The sequence below is a fragment of the Gigantopelta aegis genome, chromosome 1 (genome assembly GCF_016097555.1).
Source record: "Gigantopelta aegis isolate Gae_Host chromosome 1, Gae_host_genome, whole genome shotgun sequence".
Taxonomy (NCBI): domain Eukaryota; kingdom Metazoa; phylum Mollusca; class Gastropoda; order Neomphalida; family Peltospiridae; genus Gigantopelta; species Gigantopelta aegis.
Window position 1 is genome coordinate 20,655,489 of NC_054699.1, and position 19,177 is coordinate 20,674,665.

A 19,177-nucleotide genomic window follows, 5' to 3' on the forward strand; every position below is an offset into this window, starting at 1 on the left:
TTAGCTTTTTTTGTTTTTTTGTAACAAGACTTTAATCTCTGTTAACTTAATTATAGGATATCAAACAAGCTTCCATTCCATGTCATGTTTAGGTCTCGAGTGAAATAATTTTTTTTTTTAAGGTTTTTTTTGTACACCTGGTGATTATTATTATTTTTTTTTTTTTTTATTATTATTTTTTTTTTTTTTTTTAAAATATGATTGCCATCAGTTGTGGGGATATGTTTTGCTTTTCGAATTGTGTTTATTTGTTGACAGAGTTACTGGTTTAAAATTGCTGTGAGCAGGCTCAAAATTGCTGTATGTGTGCATTTTGCCTATAGCAAAAACATTTTAATACTGCCATAGGTAAAAACAATTTGAGTTCCAAGTCCTGTGAATCTGATCCTCAAAAAGATAGGAGATATTCTACAATGTTAAGACAAAAAAAAAAAATCGCAAAGTGTAAAAAAAACAAACAAAAAAACAACAAATTATCCAGCAGCTAAAAAAAAAATGCCATCAGTAAAGCACCTATAATTAACCTATGGCAATGCATATCTCACATGAACATGACACGAAATGGTAGCAAAATAAATATCCTATTTATGACCCATAATTGATTTTCATTTATATACAGTGATCTGGTTGGTTGATGTGCCCTTAAGGTTGTAATGTGCCTATCGATTTATGTCATCGGATGACGTTGAAATGTTACGTCCCACTTGACATTCTAGTGGAACGTATCACTTAAGAATTGACCACAATTATTTTTTGGTTCATGCACTGTATGACTCCACGTATGCATACTTTAATAATACATAACTGAACTTATTTTGTTCAGCTTTAAATACGCCTGTAGTATTGTTTGTGTAAACTTCATTGATACTTATGTCACGTAAGAATGCAAACGTTCGTTCACTATCATTTGAATCACATGATTTTTTTAAAGATGTCATTTTTTTAAATGACGTCATTTTGATAAGTGATGCCATTTCCTCTAGCTGCTGGTGTGTGCATTTTTACGGATCATTTAGTTATATTGGAAGGAATTGTCCGATTCGTGTTTAGTTGTATTTTTTTTTAATATGAATGAAGGAAACGTGTCTAACATTTATGCTGTCGGGGGAACCATTTAATTTTCGCCAACAGCTGTAGAAAAACGCATACAAGTAAGTTACGGGCCACCGACCAAGTCTCATTTCATGATTAGCGAAGATTTTGTGTGTGTGTGTGTGTGTGTGTGTGTTTTAAATCATTGCATATACATGTCTACTCAGCTATAGCATTTTCCATTCATTTATCGTATATATATTTTTTATTGCTTTTGTAGCTTTCACATGTGTTTTCTTCAAAATATCTAAATATTGTTGCCTGAATAATCCGGGTTGTTGCACAAAGAGTAGTGCAAGTCAGTGTGGGGGGTGGAGTAGGTGTGGCTTTTTCTTCTTTTTTTGGTTCATCGAGATATGAATGAAAAAAAGTAAGCACCTTTGGACCAATCAGTTTGTCGTAAAGTAGATGCAAAGGAAATTTAATTATTTTGATATGAACCAAGATATGTTTACCATTTGGGTGATAATGAGCAGTATGTATTATGTTCTTTAATCTGTCAGGTGTGTGAAGCTCAGATCCATTTTGCGCGGAAGAGTGAGGGAACGCAGATCGAGATGCCACACTTTGCCGGACAGAAAGGCCCCGAAATCACGCGTGGTATTCTGGAGATTGAGGCACAGTTTGAAAAGAACATCAACATTCTGCGCTCGGTGAAGAGCACAATTCTTGACGTGAAAGCGACGACGTGGCATGACGACTACAACAGGTGAATACGTGATTCAGTAGAAATTTCATCTTGCACTGGGGGGGGGGGGGGGGGGGGGGGGGGGGGGTAGCTCCAGTGGTACACCGCTCGCCTGATGCACAATCGATATAGGATCGATTCCTGTCGGTGGGCCCATTGGGCTATTTCTTGTTCCAGCCAGTGCTCCACAACTGGTGTACAAAGGTCGTGGTATGTACGATCCTGTCTGTGGGATGGTGCATATAAAAGATCCCTTGCTGCTAATCAAAAAGAGTAGCCCATGAAGTGGCAACAGTGGGTTTCCTCTCTCAATATCTGTGTGGTCCTTAGCCATATGTTTGATGCCATGTAACCATAAATAAAATGTGTTGAGTGCGTCGTTAAATAAAACATTTCCTTCCTTACACTGTAATGCATAATTATGAGTTTGAATTCTGACAAAATCAGTCCTAGACATTGATGTTATTATTAAAAAATGAAAAAACCCAAAACTCCATACATTCTTTATGGTTTTGAAAAATTAATCCTAGATCTTGATGTCATTATTTAAAAAAACACACCCCCAAAACCAATACATTCTTTATGGTTTTGAAAAATTAATCCTATATCTTAATGTCATTATTTAAAAAAACCTCTCACACCATACATTCGCTATGATTTTGAATGACATGAAGTACAAAATTAATAATAAAAAGATATATGATGCACTTTGTCTGTTTTATACATTAATAATAAATTTACAAAAATATTCAGTGGGTCTTTCTTTCCTTTTTTCCCCCTTTCATCCCATATGGATAACAACATGTGCAAGTGATGGGGAGGGGTCTATTTCTCCCCTGCTCAAAGTGCAATAAATAAAGTAGGGGAACTCTAATAAGAATTTACAATTCCTTACTAGGATGTCTATGGTCAAAACATATATTCGGTCTAATAGTTGATATTAACATTAATACTTCAGGTTCATCTACTTGTTTTGAAGAGTATATTTTTCATTGAAGCATCATCTAAACCCCACTGGAAACTTTGCTTGTTTCGGTCTAGACCCCACCCCTGCATAATTTACTGCACCCGCCCCTGAATAAAAATTAATTTCTCTGTTCAGGTTTCGGTCGGGGATCAAGGATCTGGAGGTGATGATGCAGAATGTGATTTCATCGGCGTTCGACACAGTCACCACCGTGGAACAGGGGGTTGAACTGCTGGACATCTTTATGCATCTTCAGTCGAGAGAAGTACGTGACAAGAACATTTTAGAAATATATCTGTACATTCTTTTTCTCTAGTGACAGGATGTAGCCCAGTGGTAAAGTGTTTGCTTGATGCGCAGTTGGTTTAGGATCGATCCCCACAGTGGCCTCATTGGGCTATTTCTCGTTCCAGCCTGTGCTCCACAACTGGTGTAAGAAAGGCCGTGGTATGTACTATCCTGTCTGTAGGATGATGCATATAAAAGATCCCTTGCTGCTAATCGAAAAAGTAGCCCATGAAGTGGCGACAGCGGGTTTCCTCTCTATAAGCTTGAGCTTATATGATAAAGAGATTATTACCCTCGTGTATTTCGGTATTGTCAATATCATATATTAGGAATAATAATAATGTATTATGCTCGCCAGAGGCTCGCATAATACCATTTTTATTCCTAATATATGATATTGACGATACCGAAAAACACTCTGGTAATAACATATATATATATATATATATATATATATATATATATAGTGAAACCCCTCAATACCGGACATCCATGGGACCAAGTAAAATGTCCGGTTTTCAGAGGTGTCCGGTTTTCAGGGGTCTGCCTGGACGGAAATACCTTCCGTTCTCCATAAAATAGGGAAAGTGTTAAAGTGTTTTAAAACAAGAACAACAAGAATATGTTGAAAAATGGTGCATTTATGAGCATTTAGAAAAATAAAAACATCCATGGGAGTAATATTGAATAAAAAATACATTAAAAAGTCCACAAATTGTCAATCAATCGATAAATCAGCCTACGTTGAGAAACGTATCCATCGATGTCTATTGTCTTTCACATCTGTGTTTAACAATGGTTGCCTGCGTTAAACTTTCTAATTCCTGTACATGCAATAGGAAACGTTCATCTTTCTGTATTGGAAAGTCCTTTAAAATCTGAAGCATGTTCAACACGTCAGGATAGCTGAGATCGTTTCCCGGAACAGATACATCTCGTAACTTAATAAAGACATCTAACACAAACCCGAACTCCGCTAATGTTAACCATAATTACAACACAATCAATGTGTTTACAGTAGTTAACTCCATACCAAAGCTTGCGATCAGTCCTTTTAATTGTTTATTGTCAAGTTGCTAATATTGCCTGCTGAGCGGTACCTGTACTGTATGCAGCGGTGATTACACTGATAACAGCGATCTCGAGCATGCGCATATTGCACTAGCCATCGGTGTTCACAGACAGGTGGGCGCCATATTGATTGGTATCGGTTTGATCGTCCGGTTTTCAGGGGTAGGATTTACACTAAGTTGACACATTGGGACCGAATTGTTTGTCCGGTGTTCAGTTTAGAGGGGTTTCCGGTTTAGAGGGGTAAAATATAGTGTTAAAAGATGTGTAAATCACGGGACCGCGGAAAACGTCCGGTTTTGAGGGGATTCCGGTTTAGAGGGGGTCCGGTGTTGAGGGGTTTCACTGTATATATATATATATTCTTTTCTTTTCCAGTCTATCCGCCGCACGATTGACAAAAAGACTGTGGATGTGTACCATCTGTTTAATGAAGAGCTCAATGCTGTAAAGAAGGAACTCACACAGAAAGGTCTTCCTCTCACTACCAGCCACCCCAAGTTTTCTGGCACCGCTCATTGGGCTCGGATGCTCAAAAAGAGAATCGAGTGGGGAATGATGGTATGTATATAGAGACATCGGTGCTTGGAGAGGGGTGGGAGAGGGGGATTTGCACCCACCATATATGAGAATTAAAAGTTTAGAATAAATTGAAACGGGATAAAAATCCTCAGGTTTTTTGGACTAATTGAAAAAATAGTTTTTTGTCTATGTTCTTTGATGAATGCTCTACTTACCAAGACCTTCCAAACTATCTGGATTTTTACGTCCTTTGTCATGTATCAAACTGGATATTTTAAACTTATTGTATGATATAGCAGTAATTTACGAACATACCTGCAATATTTGGATTTTGTCTATTCTTTTGCATCCATGTTCCAGAAGAGATTAATGCTGGATCCTATGCTTAGCCTCTCAACCTCATTTATAAAGACCACCCATGGGACCTTTTGAATGTGGCTTTATGGTAAGAGAGAGCTAAAATACATTGCTATGGAAAACATCTTTCTGGGCTGTCCTTTATAGACAAGTGGTTATTATATAAGGTAATCTTATTAACAAATCTGACTGTACATGCATTTAAAAAAAATAAAAATAAAAATAAAACCAACTTCTGGCAACATCTGAAATCAGAAAATTATTACATAATATTTTAATCAGCAGTGGTCTTAAATTTATGTATATTTTAAAAATATTTGTTCATAAATTTGAGAGAGAATAATTTTAAGTGAAATAAATTGCAGTGGTATGTTTTTTTAAAACAAAACTTGGCATAGGATGTAATAATACTGTTTTAGTACAGTCATATTGAACAGAACAGTAGCCTGTGTAGTGCCAACAAATATTTTATCCCAATTTTTAGTCTACTGTTGCAATTTAAGACATCTGTTGGACATTCATTAAGCAGTGTACTTCAGCAGGGTTTCTGCCAGAGGGTAAAATGGGTATGGCGCCATACCCAAATTGTTTTGCAGATTTTTTTTTTTTATAAAGTTTACCTTTTGACAAAATTAATTACTCTTGTCATTACTGTATGATTTTCTTAACCCCTAACCCTAAACTTAACCCATTTTCTTTTTGGGGGAGGCCCACCCATACCCCCTGTTGACTGTGGTTTCATTCAGTTCCATAGCGCCATACCCAGAAATTTCCTTCTGGCAGAAACACTGACTTGGGTGTTAATAGGTAAAACATTCATATTTTCTCTTGGTGTAGTAGTGGTACAGCACTCGCTCGATGCATGGTCGGTGTGAGATCAATCCCCGTCGGTGGTCCCGTTGCGCTATTTTTCATTCCAGCCAGTGCGCCACGACTGGTATATCAAAGGCTGTGGTATGTACTACCCTGTCTGTGGGATGGTGCATATAAAAGATCCCTTGCTGCTAATCGAAAAGAGTAGCCCATGAAGTGGCGACAGCGGGTTTCCTCTCTAAATATCTGTATGGTCCTTAACCGTATGTCTGACGTCATATAACCGTAAATAAAATGTGTTCAGTGCATCACTAAATAAAACATTTCCTTCTGTACTTAGGTGCTAATATAGGCAAAACATTCATGTTCTCTCTTGGTGTAGATTCTCGATCGAGCCCATTTCCTACCATCAATTGGTCTGGGAGAAGAAGTTCGCACACAGTACCAGCATCTCTGCATTGCACTGGATGAATACATTCGCAAAACATTCTACGAGTGGAACCAGACGGTGGAAAAAGTAAGTATCTTACATTACAATTGCTTCTACTTAATTTTATTTTTTATTTTTTATTTTATACAGACATTGCATGACAGGGTCATCACACTTGGGTAAGGGTTCTAAGACAAGTGCTTATATTCCCAGTCTTACGCTTATATCCCATTTCACTATTAAAATGATAGAAATAATTTATTCTATAACTTACCCATACATGTCATAAACCCATGTGATAATTTAGTGTATTAATCCGGTTAATAATGGTATGCAAATTTGCAAGGTCTCTTGGTAATGTGTTGCTGTGGATGAGTCATTTGCTTACAAGCCAACAAGACCTGTATACCTGCGTGATGTCAAACTAATTTGAGCTAATCGTGATGACGCCATATTACTGATGGCGGCAACTTTAGTACTGTGATTTACTAAAAATGTAATTAAAATGTTATGTTAGAAGTGTTATAGGATAAATAGAATTCGCTACTCGTGTTTTTCAATATGGAAAATATCGACCTCATCTAGTTAATCGGTATTTGTCTCGGCAGAGCCTCGACAAATACCGATTAACATAGACTCGGTTGATATATTCTATATTAAAAAACACTTGTGACAAATCGGCTATTTATTAGTTTGCCGGCCCAACTGGAGGGGAGCTATAGGTTTTGTCTCCGTCTGTCTGTCCATCTGTGCCACATAGTTATCCAGACTTCAATTTTTGCAATACCTCAAGAGCTGAACGTTTTTGTCTAGCTTTAGCATGTCAAGTTTGGCTTTCATGCAGGGATTCTAGAATTACTACAAAATCCACTAGCCATGGGATCAGTGAGTTAAAAAATCCACTAGCCATGGGATCAGTGAGTTAAAAAATCCACTAGCCATGGGATCAGTGAGTTAAAAAATTAACTAGCCATGATTAAAAATTCACTAGTCCTACTTTACTTAATACAATTTTACTAACAGTAATAATTGGATATGTTACCTAAAAAGGGAGATAGAGCTTAAAAACATTAAGATTGGGAGATTGTGGTGGGGGCAGGATATTCATATTTACAAAACAGACTTAAATGCAGCATTTAACAACTTTTTCTTTTTACTAGCCATTGGGCATGGCAATAGTAGTTATTTATTAGCCTAATATTGAATATCACTAGCCATAGGAGTGGGGCTACCATAATCTAGAAGCCCTGTCATGGTGATCTGGCCATTTTTGACGATTTGTTGTGCCCGGTAGGGTATATGTATTGCTTTAGCAGTACTCTCAGAATGCTTGTGTAAAAAAAAAACCAGAATGCATCTACAGTTAAAAAAATCTTTCAAGTTTTGTTTGGTTTTGTAATGATATTTTCATATTAAATATTTTATCCACCCAATAACAGACTTTACCACAGGACACAGGCTATCTCCTTAAATGTGTTAAGTGGGCCTGTAAAACTATTTCTCAAAACAAAAACATATAATCTTTTGTAAAATGTTTTGGTGAAATGAAGAATAATTGGAGTGAATTTGTGAAGCAGGTCCAGCACAGAGATAGCTTCTGTTTCTTTCTTCTTCTTTTTTTAAAATTATTATTTATAAATAATAAAATTATAATATATATGTATTTTGGGGGTTTTAAAATCTTTTTTAAATTTGGTATTTACTATTTAGATAGTGTTAATAAAAAGCATCGACATCAATATTAGAAATATTCCTCACTTCATATTTTCGATAAGCAGTCTGTGGATTTTCTTTCAATTTCAAGACTCATTACTGTAAATGTAATAAACAGAGTTCATTAAATCAATTTTCTCTTTTATTTTTTTATTTTCTTTACTTCACACAGTCCGAAGTAAGTTATAGTTCTCACTGTTATAATTATGCTTTCTTTGGTTACTGTTGAACTTCAATAATTCACCAAACCAGAATATAGTTCTGGGCCTGCTACCGTATATCTTGATTTAAACAATATTTATTTCTATTTATATTAACAGATGGGATTGGTCAACAGACATAGCCTATATAAAGACCTTTCCCTACATTATACAATTCAAATATTAACTGGTCAACATAGAAAGAACAATATATGCATTTAGTGTTGAAGAATATAGAACTATTGTATATTTGTATATAGATTAGAACAGGGAGAGAAGAAGAATAAAGGAGATGGTGAATGGTTTTATCAGTCAAAACGTTTGCTTTCAGCAATGAAATTGAATTGCTTTGTTAAGTTGGGATCACCATATATTAATGTGTTGATATTTAAATTTAAATGATTTAACCTGGATAAGTAGGACTGGCGCTCTCTATTATATTATACCGGGTAGTAATATTTAAAAACACAAAGTGTTAATTGGGAGTTCACCTCCAGGGCATACTAACATTCGTAACAGATATTGAAGTTTGACTGTATATACTATTTATACTTTTGTTGTATTTACTGTTTTATTTCACGTTGATTCCACAAAATTAAATTTTTCTAAAAACATTTGTAACATTAAATTTAAAATGTCATGGTTTAGAAAGTTCTGTTGTATTACATTGCATTTGGAATGAGTGTAGTGTTATTTGTATAAATTTTAATTTTTGTTATTTGTTATTTGAATTTTTGAGAAAAAAGAAATTGTGTTAGGATCATAATTTGTTTTATTATCCACAATGTTCAAGATATTCAGGGAAATATAATCAGTATGACCCACGTGTATCGTAATGATTCACGTGCATCACAAATGACGTAATTTTGTGAAGCGACATCATAACTTAATGTGGCTTCCTCAGTATAAACGCTTATCAAAAATGACGACGTTTTATCGTTTCTTTTTAGTTACATTTCAGAAGTTTTGACATGGTCCTAGCTTGTTATTCGTAAAAATAATATTTAGGATAATGTGGATAATTAAGAAATTATTACACTTGCGTGTGCATTGTACTGATTTACAATATGAGTGTCAGTATTCATGTATTACCTTTGCGTTCGCTCTGGCAATACAATAATCCTGACACTCATTTTGTAAAATCAGTACGACAAACAAGCTTGTATAATAATCTATATTGATGTTTAACAACTAATATTTTATTTGTACTAACATGTTCCAAAGGATATTGTTTTTTCATTATTTGTAATATGCTTCAATGATTACATCTAGGGTTACTGGCATATGGATCCTGTGTGTTTCCAGTCTCCTGGTGGAACCTTTTATGAAATATAGCTTAAGTCTGTTTAAGCAATTGTAGGTTTTTTTGGTGAGGGAATAATGACAGGATCTGTGTGCCAGTAAACCTCTAGCTTAATATCAATAATACTTAAATTTCTATTTCTATTTCTAATATGATTAAATGTATGACATATTGTCGTAACTCATTCAAATGTTTGGAGGGATTAAATAAATTATAATAATAAAGAAGAACCCCAGCAAAACTAAACCTTGAATAAACTGGATTCATGTTAAAACCAGCAAATTTCCCGGTCCTGGAATTGTTTGTATTTAAGGGGCGTGATTTAGCTCAGTCTGCTGACTCCGAGTGCTCGCTTGAGGTGCTTGTGTCGCAGGATCGAACCACCTCGGTTGATCCATTCAGTTGATTGGATTTTTTCTCATTCCAATCAGTGCACCACCACTGGTCAAAGGCCGTGGTATGTGCTTTACTGTCTGTGGGAAAGTGCATATAAAAGACCCCTGGCTGCATTAGGAAAAATATAGCAGGTTTCCTCTAATGACTATGTGTCAGAATTACCAAATGTTTGATATCCAGTAGCCGATGATTAATTAATCAATGTGCCCTAGTGGTGTCATTAAACAAAACAAACTCTTTTAAACTGAAAAAGGTACTGTTAAACCTATTTTTGTTGGGGGACAGGGAGGCATCTGTCTGCCATATCCACCCTGTCTAGAGGGGGAATGTAGCCCAGTGGTACAGTGCTCTCGCTTGATGCGCAGTCAGTCTGGTATCGATCCCTGTCGGTGGGCCCATTGGGCTATTTTTTGTTCCAGCCAGTGCACCGCAACTGGTATAACAAAGGCCGTGGTATGTGCTGTCCTGTCTGTGGAATGGAGCATATAAAAGATCCCTTGTTGTTAATCGAAAAGAGTAGTCCATAAAGCGGCGACAGCAGGTTTCCTCTTAATATATGTGTGGTCCTTAACCATATATCCGACGCCATATAACTGTAAATAAAATGTGTTGATTGCATTGTTAAGTAAAACATTTCCTTCCATCTTTCCACCCTATCTTATTGATACGGCCCTGCCTAAAGAGAAAGAAAAAAAAAGAATTACGGATATATGATGTCAGCCCTATGACGTGTCGTTAAACAAAACAAACTTTGTTTCTATTTGATTTACAAAAACAAAAACCCTCTATAAACAAAAACCTGTCAGTTCTGGTATCCAGACAGGTCATATAGGTACCATTCTATTTCTAAAGTAACCTGCAGGGGCTGGATCTTGCTCAGTCAATAGAGCACTTAGCCAACATACTTCCATCCTATGATCGAATTACCTCAGTGATTTCCCCGTCCCAACCAGTGCCCCATAACTTGCATATCAAAGGCTGTGGTGAAGTGAACAACACTTGCATTCTGGATATTTTTTGTATAAAATCAACCTGAAAAAGTCAGACTCTTCACACCATATCATGTCTATACCAGACAAATGGTAAGGTCAAAGGCTGAACCAGTTTTGGCAGGTTTCAGTTTTTGTTGGAATATTTGAAGAGATGTTTTTTGTTTTTCTATAGATGTTTCCAATTGTAACTGTTGTATATAGTAATCATGTTTGTATTGATTGACAGGAGTCGCAGAAGCAGCTGGAATCCCCGCTCATGTGTCGCAGTACAACACGACCACCCATGCTGGATATCAACTTCAATAGGTCAGTTTTAGTTCAGTCATCACATTTAGTGATGTTTTAAACTGGCACTCTGTATACTGGCACAGTCTGACGGTTCCACTTGAATACAGTTTACACAGAATCCACTGGGTATTAGCATCTCGCTGGCCAGCCTAACACATATATTCTTGTTTCTGTAATCTGAATGGCACGTAAAAATTTCAAAACACTTCAGTTTTTTTATTATATATTTAATGAAAAATATAAGTAACTTGTGGGCATATATATTTTTACTTATGTAATGTAAGTACACAATTTCACTTTTTTGTCTTCATTTCAACTGAAGAAGGGTTTAAAGTTTTTCATGTTTTGTTTTCTCTTAACGGCATACTGTCACGGATTTAAGGAACTTATTTCTCTAAAAATGGATACTAAATAAAAATTATATTAATTGTTGGAAACCAAATCCAGGTATCGCATCACCTTAACTGAACCATGATGGAGTGAAATCCATGTCATCCCTCTCGGCAATTTTAGTTTTTGAATTATGGACCATTGCCATAATTCAATTATTTTTACAAAATGTCATTAATGGAGTATGGTGGTTATGAAGATGCTTGAATAAAGTACATTTAGGGACAAATCAAATTATTTTTCTTCAGGTAATACTTTGTTAGTCAGTGGTCTGTGACAATATGCCTTTAAATATGTATATTTTGAAACCAAGCATGGGATTTTTGAAGCGATCTTAGCACTAAAAAATTGTAAAACCATTGGAGGCTATCACATCGCTATAGCACATGCCCAGAATTGGAATAATTGTATGTTGTAATTGCAAATTCTTGCTCCAAATTCCTAGAAACAAGGCATGTCAGTATATTGTTCTAGATAAATTTCTGACAACACAAAATACACTAACTTCTATCTCTAACTTTACTCTGTTTCGTCCTTTCTTTTTCTCTCTTTTTTTTCTTTCTTCCATTCTTTAACTCTTTTATTTGATGTTTCCATTACTGACCCATCCATTTATAGAATTTGTATGTATTAATACATGTATATCCATATATATTAATACTGTTATAATATGCTATAATTACCATATATATCAATATTATTCATATTCTATAACATGACTGTAAGGTAATGATATCAGGGCCCCATGCCTGACACTATCATATTTGTTTCTGGGGTAAAAAAAACTTGTTAAAAATAATAATAATAAAAAATAAATAAAAAAAATAAAATTTAAAGAAATTGCAAATTCTAAGTAGCTATCTATACTGATGGAAAGAAATAAGGGAACACACGAAATTGTAGACCAAATGTAATTCACAACTAGCGTAGTAATGTCTGTATTTCATACCAAGTTGTAAAGTGGGATTGAATGTCTGCAGTGTTGAATGTGCTGCCTATATGTTCCCCGTCAACTTCTGACAATATGAACTGATTTTTGATGCAGACATTATTTCTTGTTGCTATCTGTTTGATCCTTTATTTCTTTCCATCAGTATATCATATAAAAAGGACAAGCTGTGTGTGACTGTGGTGAGCTTGTGTTTTGACAGGAACCTGATGAAGATGTTCCAGGAGATTCACTACTGGGAGAGGCTGATGTTCGAGATCCCGCACTACGCGGCCGACGTGTACGGCAAGAAGGAAGACCTGAGAAACCTGAGGGAACACGTCCTGCTGGTGGTGCGCGACTACAACAGGTAGGCATTGCGGTGACTGTTGATGATAACGCATCCTGCTGGTGGTGCGCGACTACAACAGGTAGGCGTTGCGGTGACTGTTGATGATCACACATCCTGCTGGTGGTGCGCGACTACAACAGGTAGGCGTTGCGGTGACTGTTGATGATCACACATCCTGCTGGTGGTGCGCGACTACAACAGGTAGGCATTGCGGTGACTTGATGATAACGCGTCCTGCTGGTGGTGCGCGACTACAACAGGTAGGCATTGCGGTGACTGTTGATGATCACACATCCTGCTGGTGGTACGCGACTACAACAGGTAGGCGTTGCGGTGACTGTTGATGATCACACATCCTGCTGGTGGTGCGCGACTACAACAGGTAGGCAATGCGGTGACTGTTGATGATAACACGTCCTGCTGGTGTGCGACTACAACAGGTAGGCAATGCGGTGACTGTTGATGATAACACGTCCTGCTGGTGTGCGACTACAGGTTCCATTAGACCAAATCAATTCCTATTGCCGATAATGTTAACGTTTACTAATAAAACTGATATAAGCAGCATTTCAACACACCCAGGAAGTACAGCAATAGAAAGTGTGGCACCTCACATCTAATCTAGCTGCAAGAAAATGGGGGGTCACATATCATTTAAGAGATTTAATTTATGTTTTTAATAGCAACCGTCATTTTTGCTGAAAATTGCAGTTCCATTTTTGGGGGTACCCCGCATTAGTTTCAACCTCTGGTATATACTGCATAACAACTGTATAACAAATAAAAGTGTATTTATTTATTGTCAATGGATAATAGTATTTGCACAAATAATCAATGTCACATATTACTACCAATCACACCCACAGCTGCTTTTACTCCTTAAATATTTGACGGTGCACGTCGAACTTTGACACGGTACTCTCTTCTTTGGTACTATGCAACCTACAACAGGTAGGCATTGTGGTGACTGTTGATGATAACACTCTGAGGGAACACGTCCTGTTGGTGGTGCATGACTACAACAGGTAGGCGTTGTGGACTGTTGATGATAACACATCCTGTTGGTGGTGCGCGACTACAACAGGTAGGCGTTGTGGTGACTGTTGATGATAACACATCCTGTTGGTGGTGCGCGACTACAACAGGTAGGCATTGTGGTAACTGTTGATGATAACACATCCTGCTGGTGGTCTGTGATTGCGTTATAGTGACTGTTGATGATAACACATAGGCATTATAGTGACTGTTGATAATAACACATCCTGCTGGTTGTGCGTGACAGTGTTATAGTGACTGTTGATAATAACACAAAGGCATTATGGTGACTGTTGATGATGACACATCCTGCTGGTGGTGTGTGACTACAACAGGCGGGATAATGCAACTTTTGAATTTTTATATTAATCATTAATTTATTCATATATTTACTCATTATTTGACACCCAATGGCTGATGTCATTTTTTGTGCTGGGATTCTATTCATTCGTTCATTCCATTCTTTCATTTCATTTATTCATTTCATTCCATTCTTTCATTTCATTCTTTCATTCATTCATTCATTCATTCATTCATTCAATTATTCACAATGGCCGATGTAATTTTTTGTGCTGGGATTTTGTTAAACATTCATTCATTCATTCATTCATTCATTTATTCATTCCATTCTTTCATTTCATTCATTCATTCAATTCTTTTATTTCATTCATTCATTCATTCATTCACAATAGCCGATGTAATTTTTTGTGCTGGGATTTTGTTAAACATTCATTCATTCATTCATTCCATTCATTCCATTCATTCCATTCATTCATTCATTCATTCCATTCATTCATTCATTCATTCATTCAATCATTCACAACTAGTAGTGTCTGACATATGGTGAAGGGGTGGTGGGTGGGATGTGGCTTAATGGTGAAGAGGGTAGGATTGAATGTCCTTGATGGACTTTTGGATATATGAAAGGTTGTGGTATGTACTGAACTGGATCATGTAATATCATATGGTTATTTTCACATATGATCAATAGAGTGAGGGATGCTGTTTTATTTACCAACACAACTAGAGCACATTGATTTATTAATCATCAGTTTTGTTTACCAACACAACTAGAGCTCATCGCTTCATTAATCATTGGCTATTGGATGTGAAACATATGGTAATTCTGACATATAGTCTTAGAGAGGAAACATTCACCCCGGTTTGACTGCATCGAAGAACATCTTGGAAAACCTTTTGCCATATATGAATATATGTGTTAAAATCATCTACTTCAAAATTTGTTATCTTATTTCAAAATCCTTCATTGCAGAATCATTGCTGCTTTGTCCATAGAAGAAAGAGGACTGTTCACTGAAAGAATCAAGTTCTTGGACAAAAAGATTCACCCCGGTTTGACTAAACTTACCTGGGCATCGAAGAACATTTCGGACTATTTTATCGCAGAGTGCCGACTGCACGCCAGCAAAATGCAAGCGATTGTGGACGACTACAAGAGTGCTAACATGCAGATATCGAAACACTCTGTCAAAATCAGTGAGACGCTGCTCGTCAACATCGACAGTCGCAAGATTTACGAAAATCTTGAATTCGAGGAAGATCAGGTAAACAGTGTTTGCATGGCTATGCATCTTGTCTGTGTTTGTGGTATAAAGTTAATGTTAATGTTTGTTTAGTTTAATGACACCACTAGAGGACACCGATTTAGAGGAAAGTTAATGTTAATGTTTGTTTAGTTAATGACACCACTAGAGCACATTGATTTAGAGGAAAGTTAATGTTTGTTTAGTTTAATGACACCACTAGAGCACACTGATTTAGAGGAAAGCTAATGTTTGTTTAGTTTAAAGACACAGCTAGAGCACACTGAGTTAGAGGAAAGTTAAAGTTAATGTATGTTTAGTTTAATGACACCACTAGAGCACACTGATTTAGAGGAAAGTTAAAGTTAATGTATGTTTAGTTTAATGACACCACTAGAGCACACTGATTGATTAATTATTGGATGTCAAACATTTGATAATTCTGACACAAAGTCTAGTGGTGGTGTTAAACAAATCAAACTTTTTTATTCTTTTAAAATCCCTTCACAGACATATTGATGCTTTGTTACACTGTTTTCATTGACACTGGTATAAATATGATATATTTAAATAAAACACAATTTATTAACATTTGTGTTGTGATGCTTTGTTTAATAACATTTTGCGGGAGAATGATGTACCTTTCTCAAGTTTCTTGGCATGTGGTAACCCCCTCTCTAGTAACCTGGGTGCCATTCCAAGAAGCGATCTTATTCATAGATATCTACCATCGTGACCTTTATTTTGTTCTATGATCGCCAGACCATTCCACGACACGGCGTAGCTTACCATCGTTGTAAATTATGGTGAAAATTTACAATTGATACGAGGCAGTTGTAAGCCACTAACGTAGATGTCAAATGGCAGTTAGATGGTGATTTGATCATTTTCTAAGAAGGATACAAACTATTTGTGTAAAAATTAATCTAATATATACTAAATACCTTTTATGAAACTCTGTGTTCATTGAAAAACATTCTAGATCATATACGACCATGACACAAAAATACTGGAGATAACTCTCATGTCTTATGCATTCAGCAATTATCGCTTAGCAAATAAACTGACAAAATTACTTTATGGATGTCTGATATCATAGAATACATCTAAGATGTTTTGAAAAGTTGGTTACCAATTTATTATTTAACTAATTCGCACTTCTTCACAAAGAAGATTTTAATCATTAAAGTTGCACTTACGACTACCGTAAGGATGCTTTGTGGAACTGCTGTAAAGTTTACGGTGCCAGTTGTAAAACACCTTAAGTCACTACAGTTAACCTTAGCTACAATTCTTTCATGGAACGGGGTGCAGAACAACAGTTCTCGACCTGTTTCAATTCCTGTGAGACACTAATAATTTACAGAGTTGTTGACTATTTCAGGCCAAATGGCGCGAGAACATTGCCGAGAGACTGAAGAGCATCCACTTTGAGATCATCATGACGATGAAGCAGACTCACGAAGTCTTCAAAAACGATCGTCTTGATCAGGTATTCCTAGTCGAAACAAAATCTAGCACTACTGTACATAATCATTCCACCAAAACGTGTACATAGTCATTCCACCAAAACGATCGTCTTGATCAGGTATTCCCAGTCGAAACAAAATCGTACACTACTGTACATAAGTAGTCATTCCACCAAAACGATCGTCTTGATCAGGTATTCCCATTCGAAACAAAATCTAGCACAACTGTATATAGTCATTCCACCAAAACGATCGTCTTGATCAGGTATTCCCATTCGAAACAAAATCTAGCACAACTGTATATAGTCATTCCACCAAAACGATCGTCTTGATCAGGTATTCCCATTCGAAACAAAATTTAGCACTACTGTACATAGTCATTGCACCAAAACGATTGTCTTGATCAGGTATTCCCAGTCGAAACAAAATCTAGCACAACTGTATGTAGTCATTCCACCAAAACGATCGTCTTGATCAGGTATTCCCAGTCGAAACAAAATCTAGCACAACTGTACGTAGTCATTCCACCAAAACGATCGTCTTGATCAGGTATTCCCAGTCGAAACAAAATCTAGCACTACTGTACGTAGTCATTGCACCAAAAGGATCGTCTTGATCAGGTATTCCCAGTCGAAACAAAATCTAGCACTACTGTACGTAGTCATTGCACCAAAACGATCGTCTTGATCAGGTATTCCCAGTCGAAACAAAATCTAGCACTACTGTACGTAGTCATTGCACCAAAACGATCGTCTTGATCAGGTATTCCCAGTCAAAACAAAATCTAGCACTACTGTACGTAGTCATTCCACCAAAACGATCGTCTTGATCAGGTATTCCCAGTCGAAACAAAATCTAGCACAACTGTACGTAGTCATTGCACCAAAACGATCGTCTTGATCAGGTATTCCCAGTCGAAACAAAATCTAGCACTACTGTACGTAGTCATTGCACCAAAACGATCGTCTTGATCAGGTATTCCCAGTCGAAACAAAATCTAGCACTACTGTACGTAGTCATTGCACCAAAACGATCGTCTTGATCAGGTATTCCCAGTCGAAACAAAATCTAGCACTACTGTACGTAGTCATTGCACCAAAACGATCGTCTTGATCAGGTATTCCCAGTCGAAACAAAATCTAGCACTACTGTACGTAGTCATTGCACCAAAACGATCGTCTTGATCAGGTATTTCCAGTCGAAACAAAATCTAGCACTACTGTACGTAGTCATTGCACCAAAAGGACCGTCTTGATCAGGTATTCCCAGTCAAAACAAAATCTAGCACTACTGTACGTAGTCATTGCACCAAAAGGATCGTCTTGATCAGGTATTCCCAGTCGAAACAAAATCTAGCACTACTGTACATAGTCATTGCACCAAAAGGACCGTCTTGATCAGGTATTCCCAGTCAAAACAAAATCTAGCACTACTGTACATAGTCATTACACCAAAACGATCGTCTTGATCAGGTATTTCCAGTCGAAACAAAATCTAGCACTACTGTACATAGTCATTGCACCAAAACGATCGTCTTGATCAGGTATTCCCAGTCAAAACAAAATCTAGCACTACTGTACATAGTCATTCCACCAAAAGGACCGTCTTGATCAGGTATTCCCAGTCAAAACAAAATCTAGCACTACTGTACATAGTCATTGCACCAAAACGATCGTCTTGATCAGGTATTTCCAGTCGAAACAAAATCTAGCACTACTGTACATAGTCATTGCACCAAAACGATCGTCTTGATCAGGTATTTCCAGTCGAAACAAAATCTAGCACTACTGTACATAGTCATCTTGATGCAGTCGAAACAAAATCTAGCACTACTGTACATAGTCATTGCACCAAAACGATCGTCTTGATCAGGTATTCCCAGTCAAAACAAAATCTAGCACTACTGTACATAGTCATTCCACCATATTTTTTTTTAAACTATGTTTTTAAATGATATAAAATCTAACATACAACATCTGAGAATTCATCTAACAGTATTTACGGTTGAAGAACGTAACAATTACGTGTATATGTTACTTTGTACTACAAATACAGTCAAATATTAGTGAATACTCACTAAACAAATCCTGTGTACCGGTATCGAAATAAGCATTTTGTCTGGTAACCCATTTACAGGTTACCACAAAATATAGCAACCTATAGGTTACCATATTGGTACGAGAAACGAAATCTGGAAGTAAATTTATCTAGTGGGCGCTGCTTAAATGCGGATTGCCGAAATTGCTTGCAATTGCACAAGTGCACACGAACATTGGTGCACTTTTGTATGAGAAAACGAAACGCGAAAGTCCGGAATGCATTGCCTGGTTTAAGTTCAG

General features: G+C 36.6%; 1 protein-coding gene across 4 annotated transcripts in view; it reads left to right on the forward strand.

The window, feature by feature from the left end:
• Nucleotides 1–19,177, forward strand: part of LOC121371891 (dynein heavy chain 2, axonemal-like) — a 134,692-nt gene that overhangs the window by 15,916 nt on the left and 99,599 nt on the right. For 2 of the 4 annotated variants that reach the window (XM_041498118.1, XM_041498134.1), the window contains exons 10-18: nucleotides 1,596–1,801; nucleotides 2,883–3,012; nucleotides 4,485–4,667; nucleotides 6,181–6,315; nucleotides 8,114–8,119; nucleotides 11,059–11,138; nucleotides 12,662–12,808; nucleotides 15,099–15,390; nucleotides 16,754–16,861. In XM_041498118.1, the coding sequence (XP_041354052.1) occupies nucleotides 1,596–1,801; nucleotides 2,883–3,012; nucleotides 4,485–4,667; nucleotides 6,181–6,315; nucleotides 8,114–8,119; nucleotides 11,059–11,138; nucleotides 12,662–12,808; nucleotides 15,099–15,390; nucleotides 16,754–16,861 (1,287 nt within the window). The remainder of the gene's footprint in view (nucleotides 1–1,595; nucleotides 1,802–2,882; nucleotides 3,013–4,484; nucleotides 4,668–6,180; nucleotides 6,316–8,113; nucleotides 8,120–11,058; nucleotides 11,139–12,661; nucleotides 12,809–15,098; nucleotides 15,391–16,753; nucleotides 16,862–19,177) is intronic. The other 2 variants (XM_041498127.1, XM_041498144.1) reach the window with 1 other exon arrangement.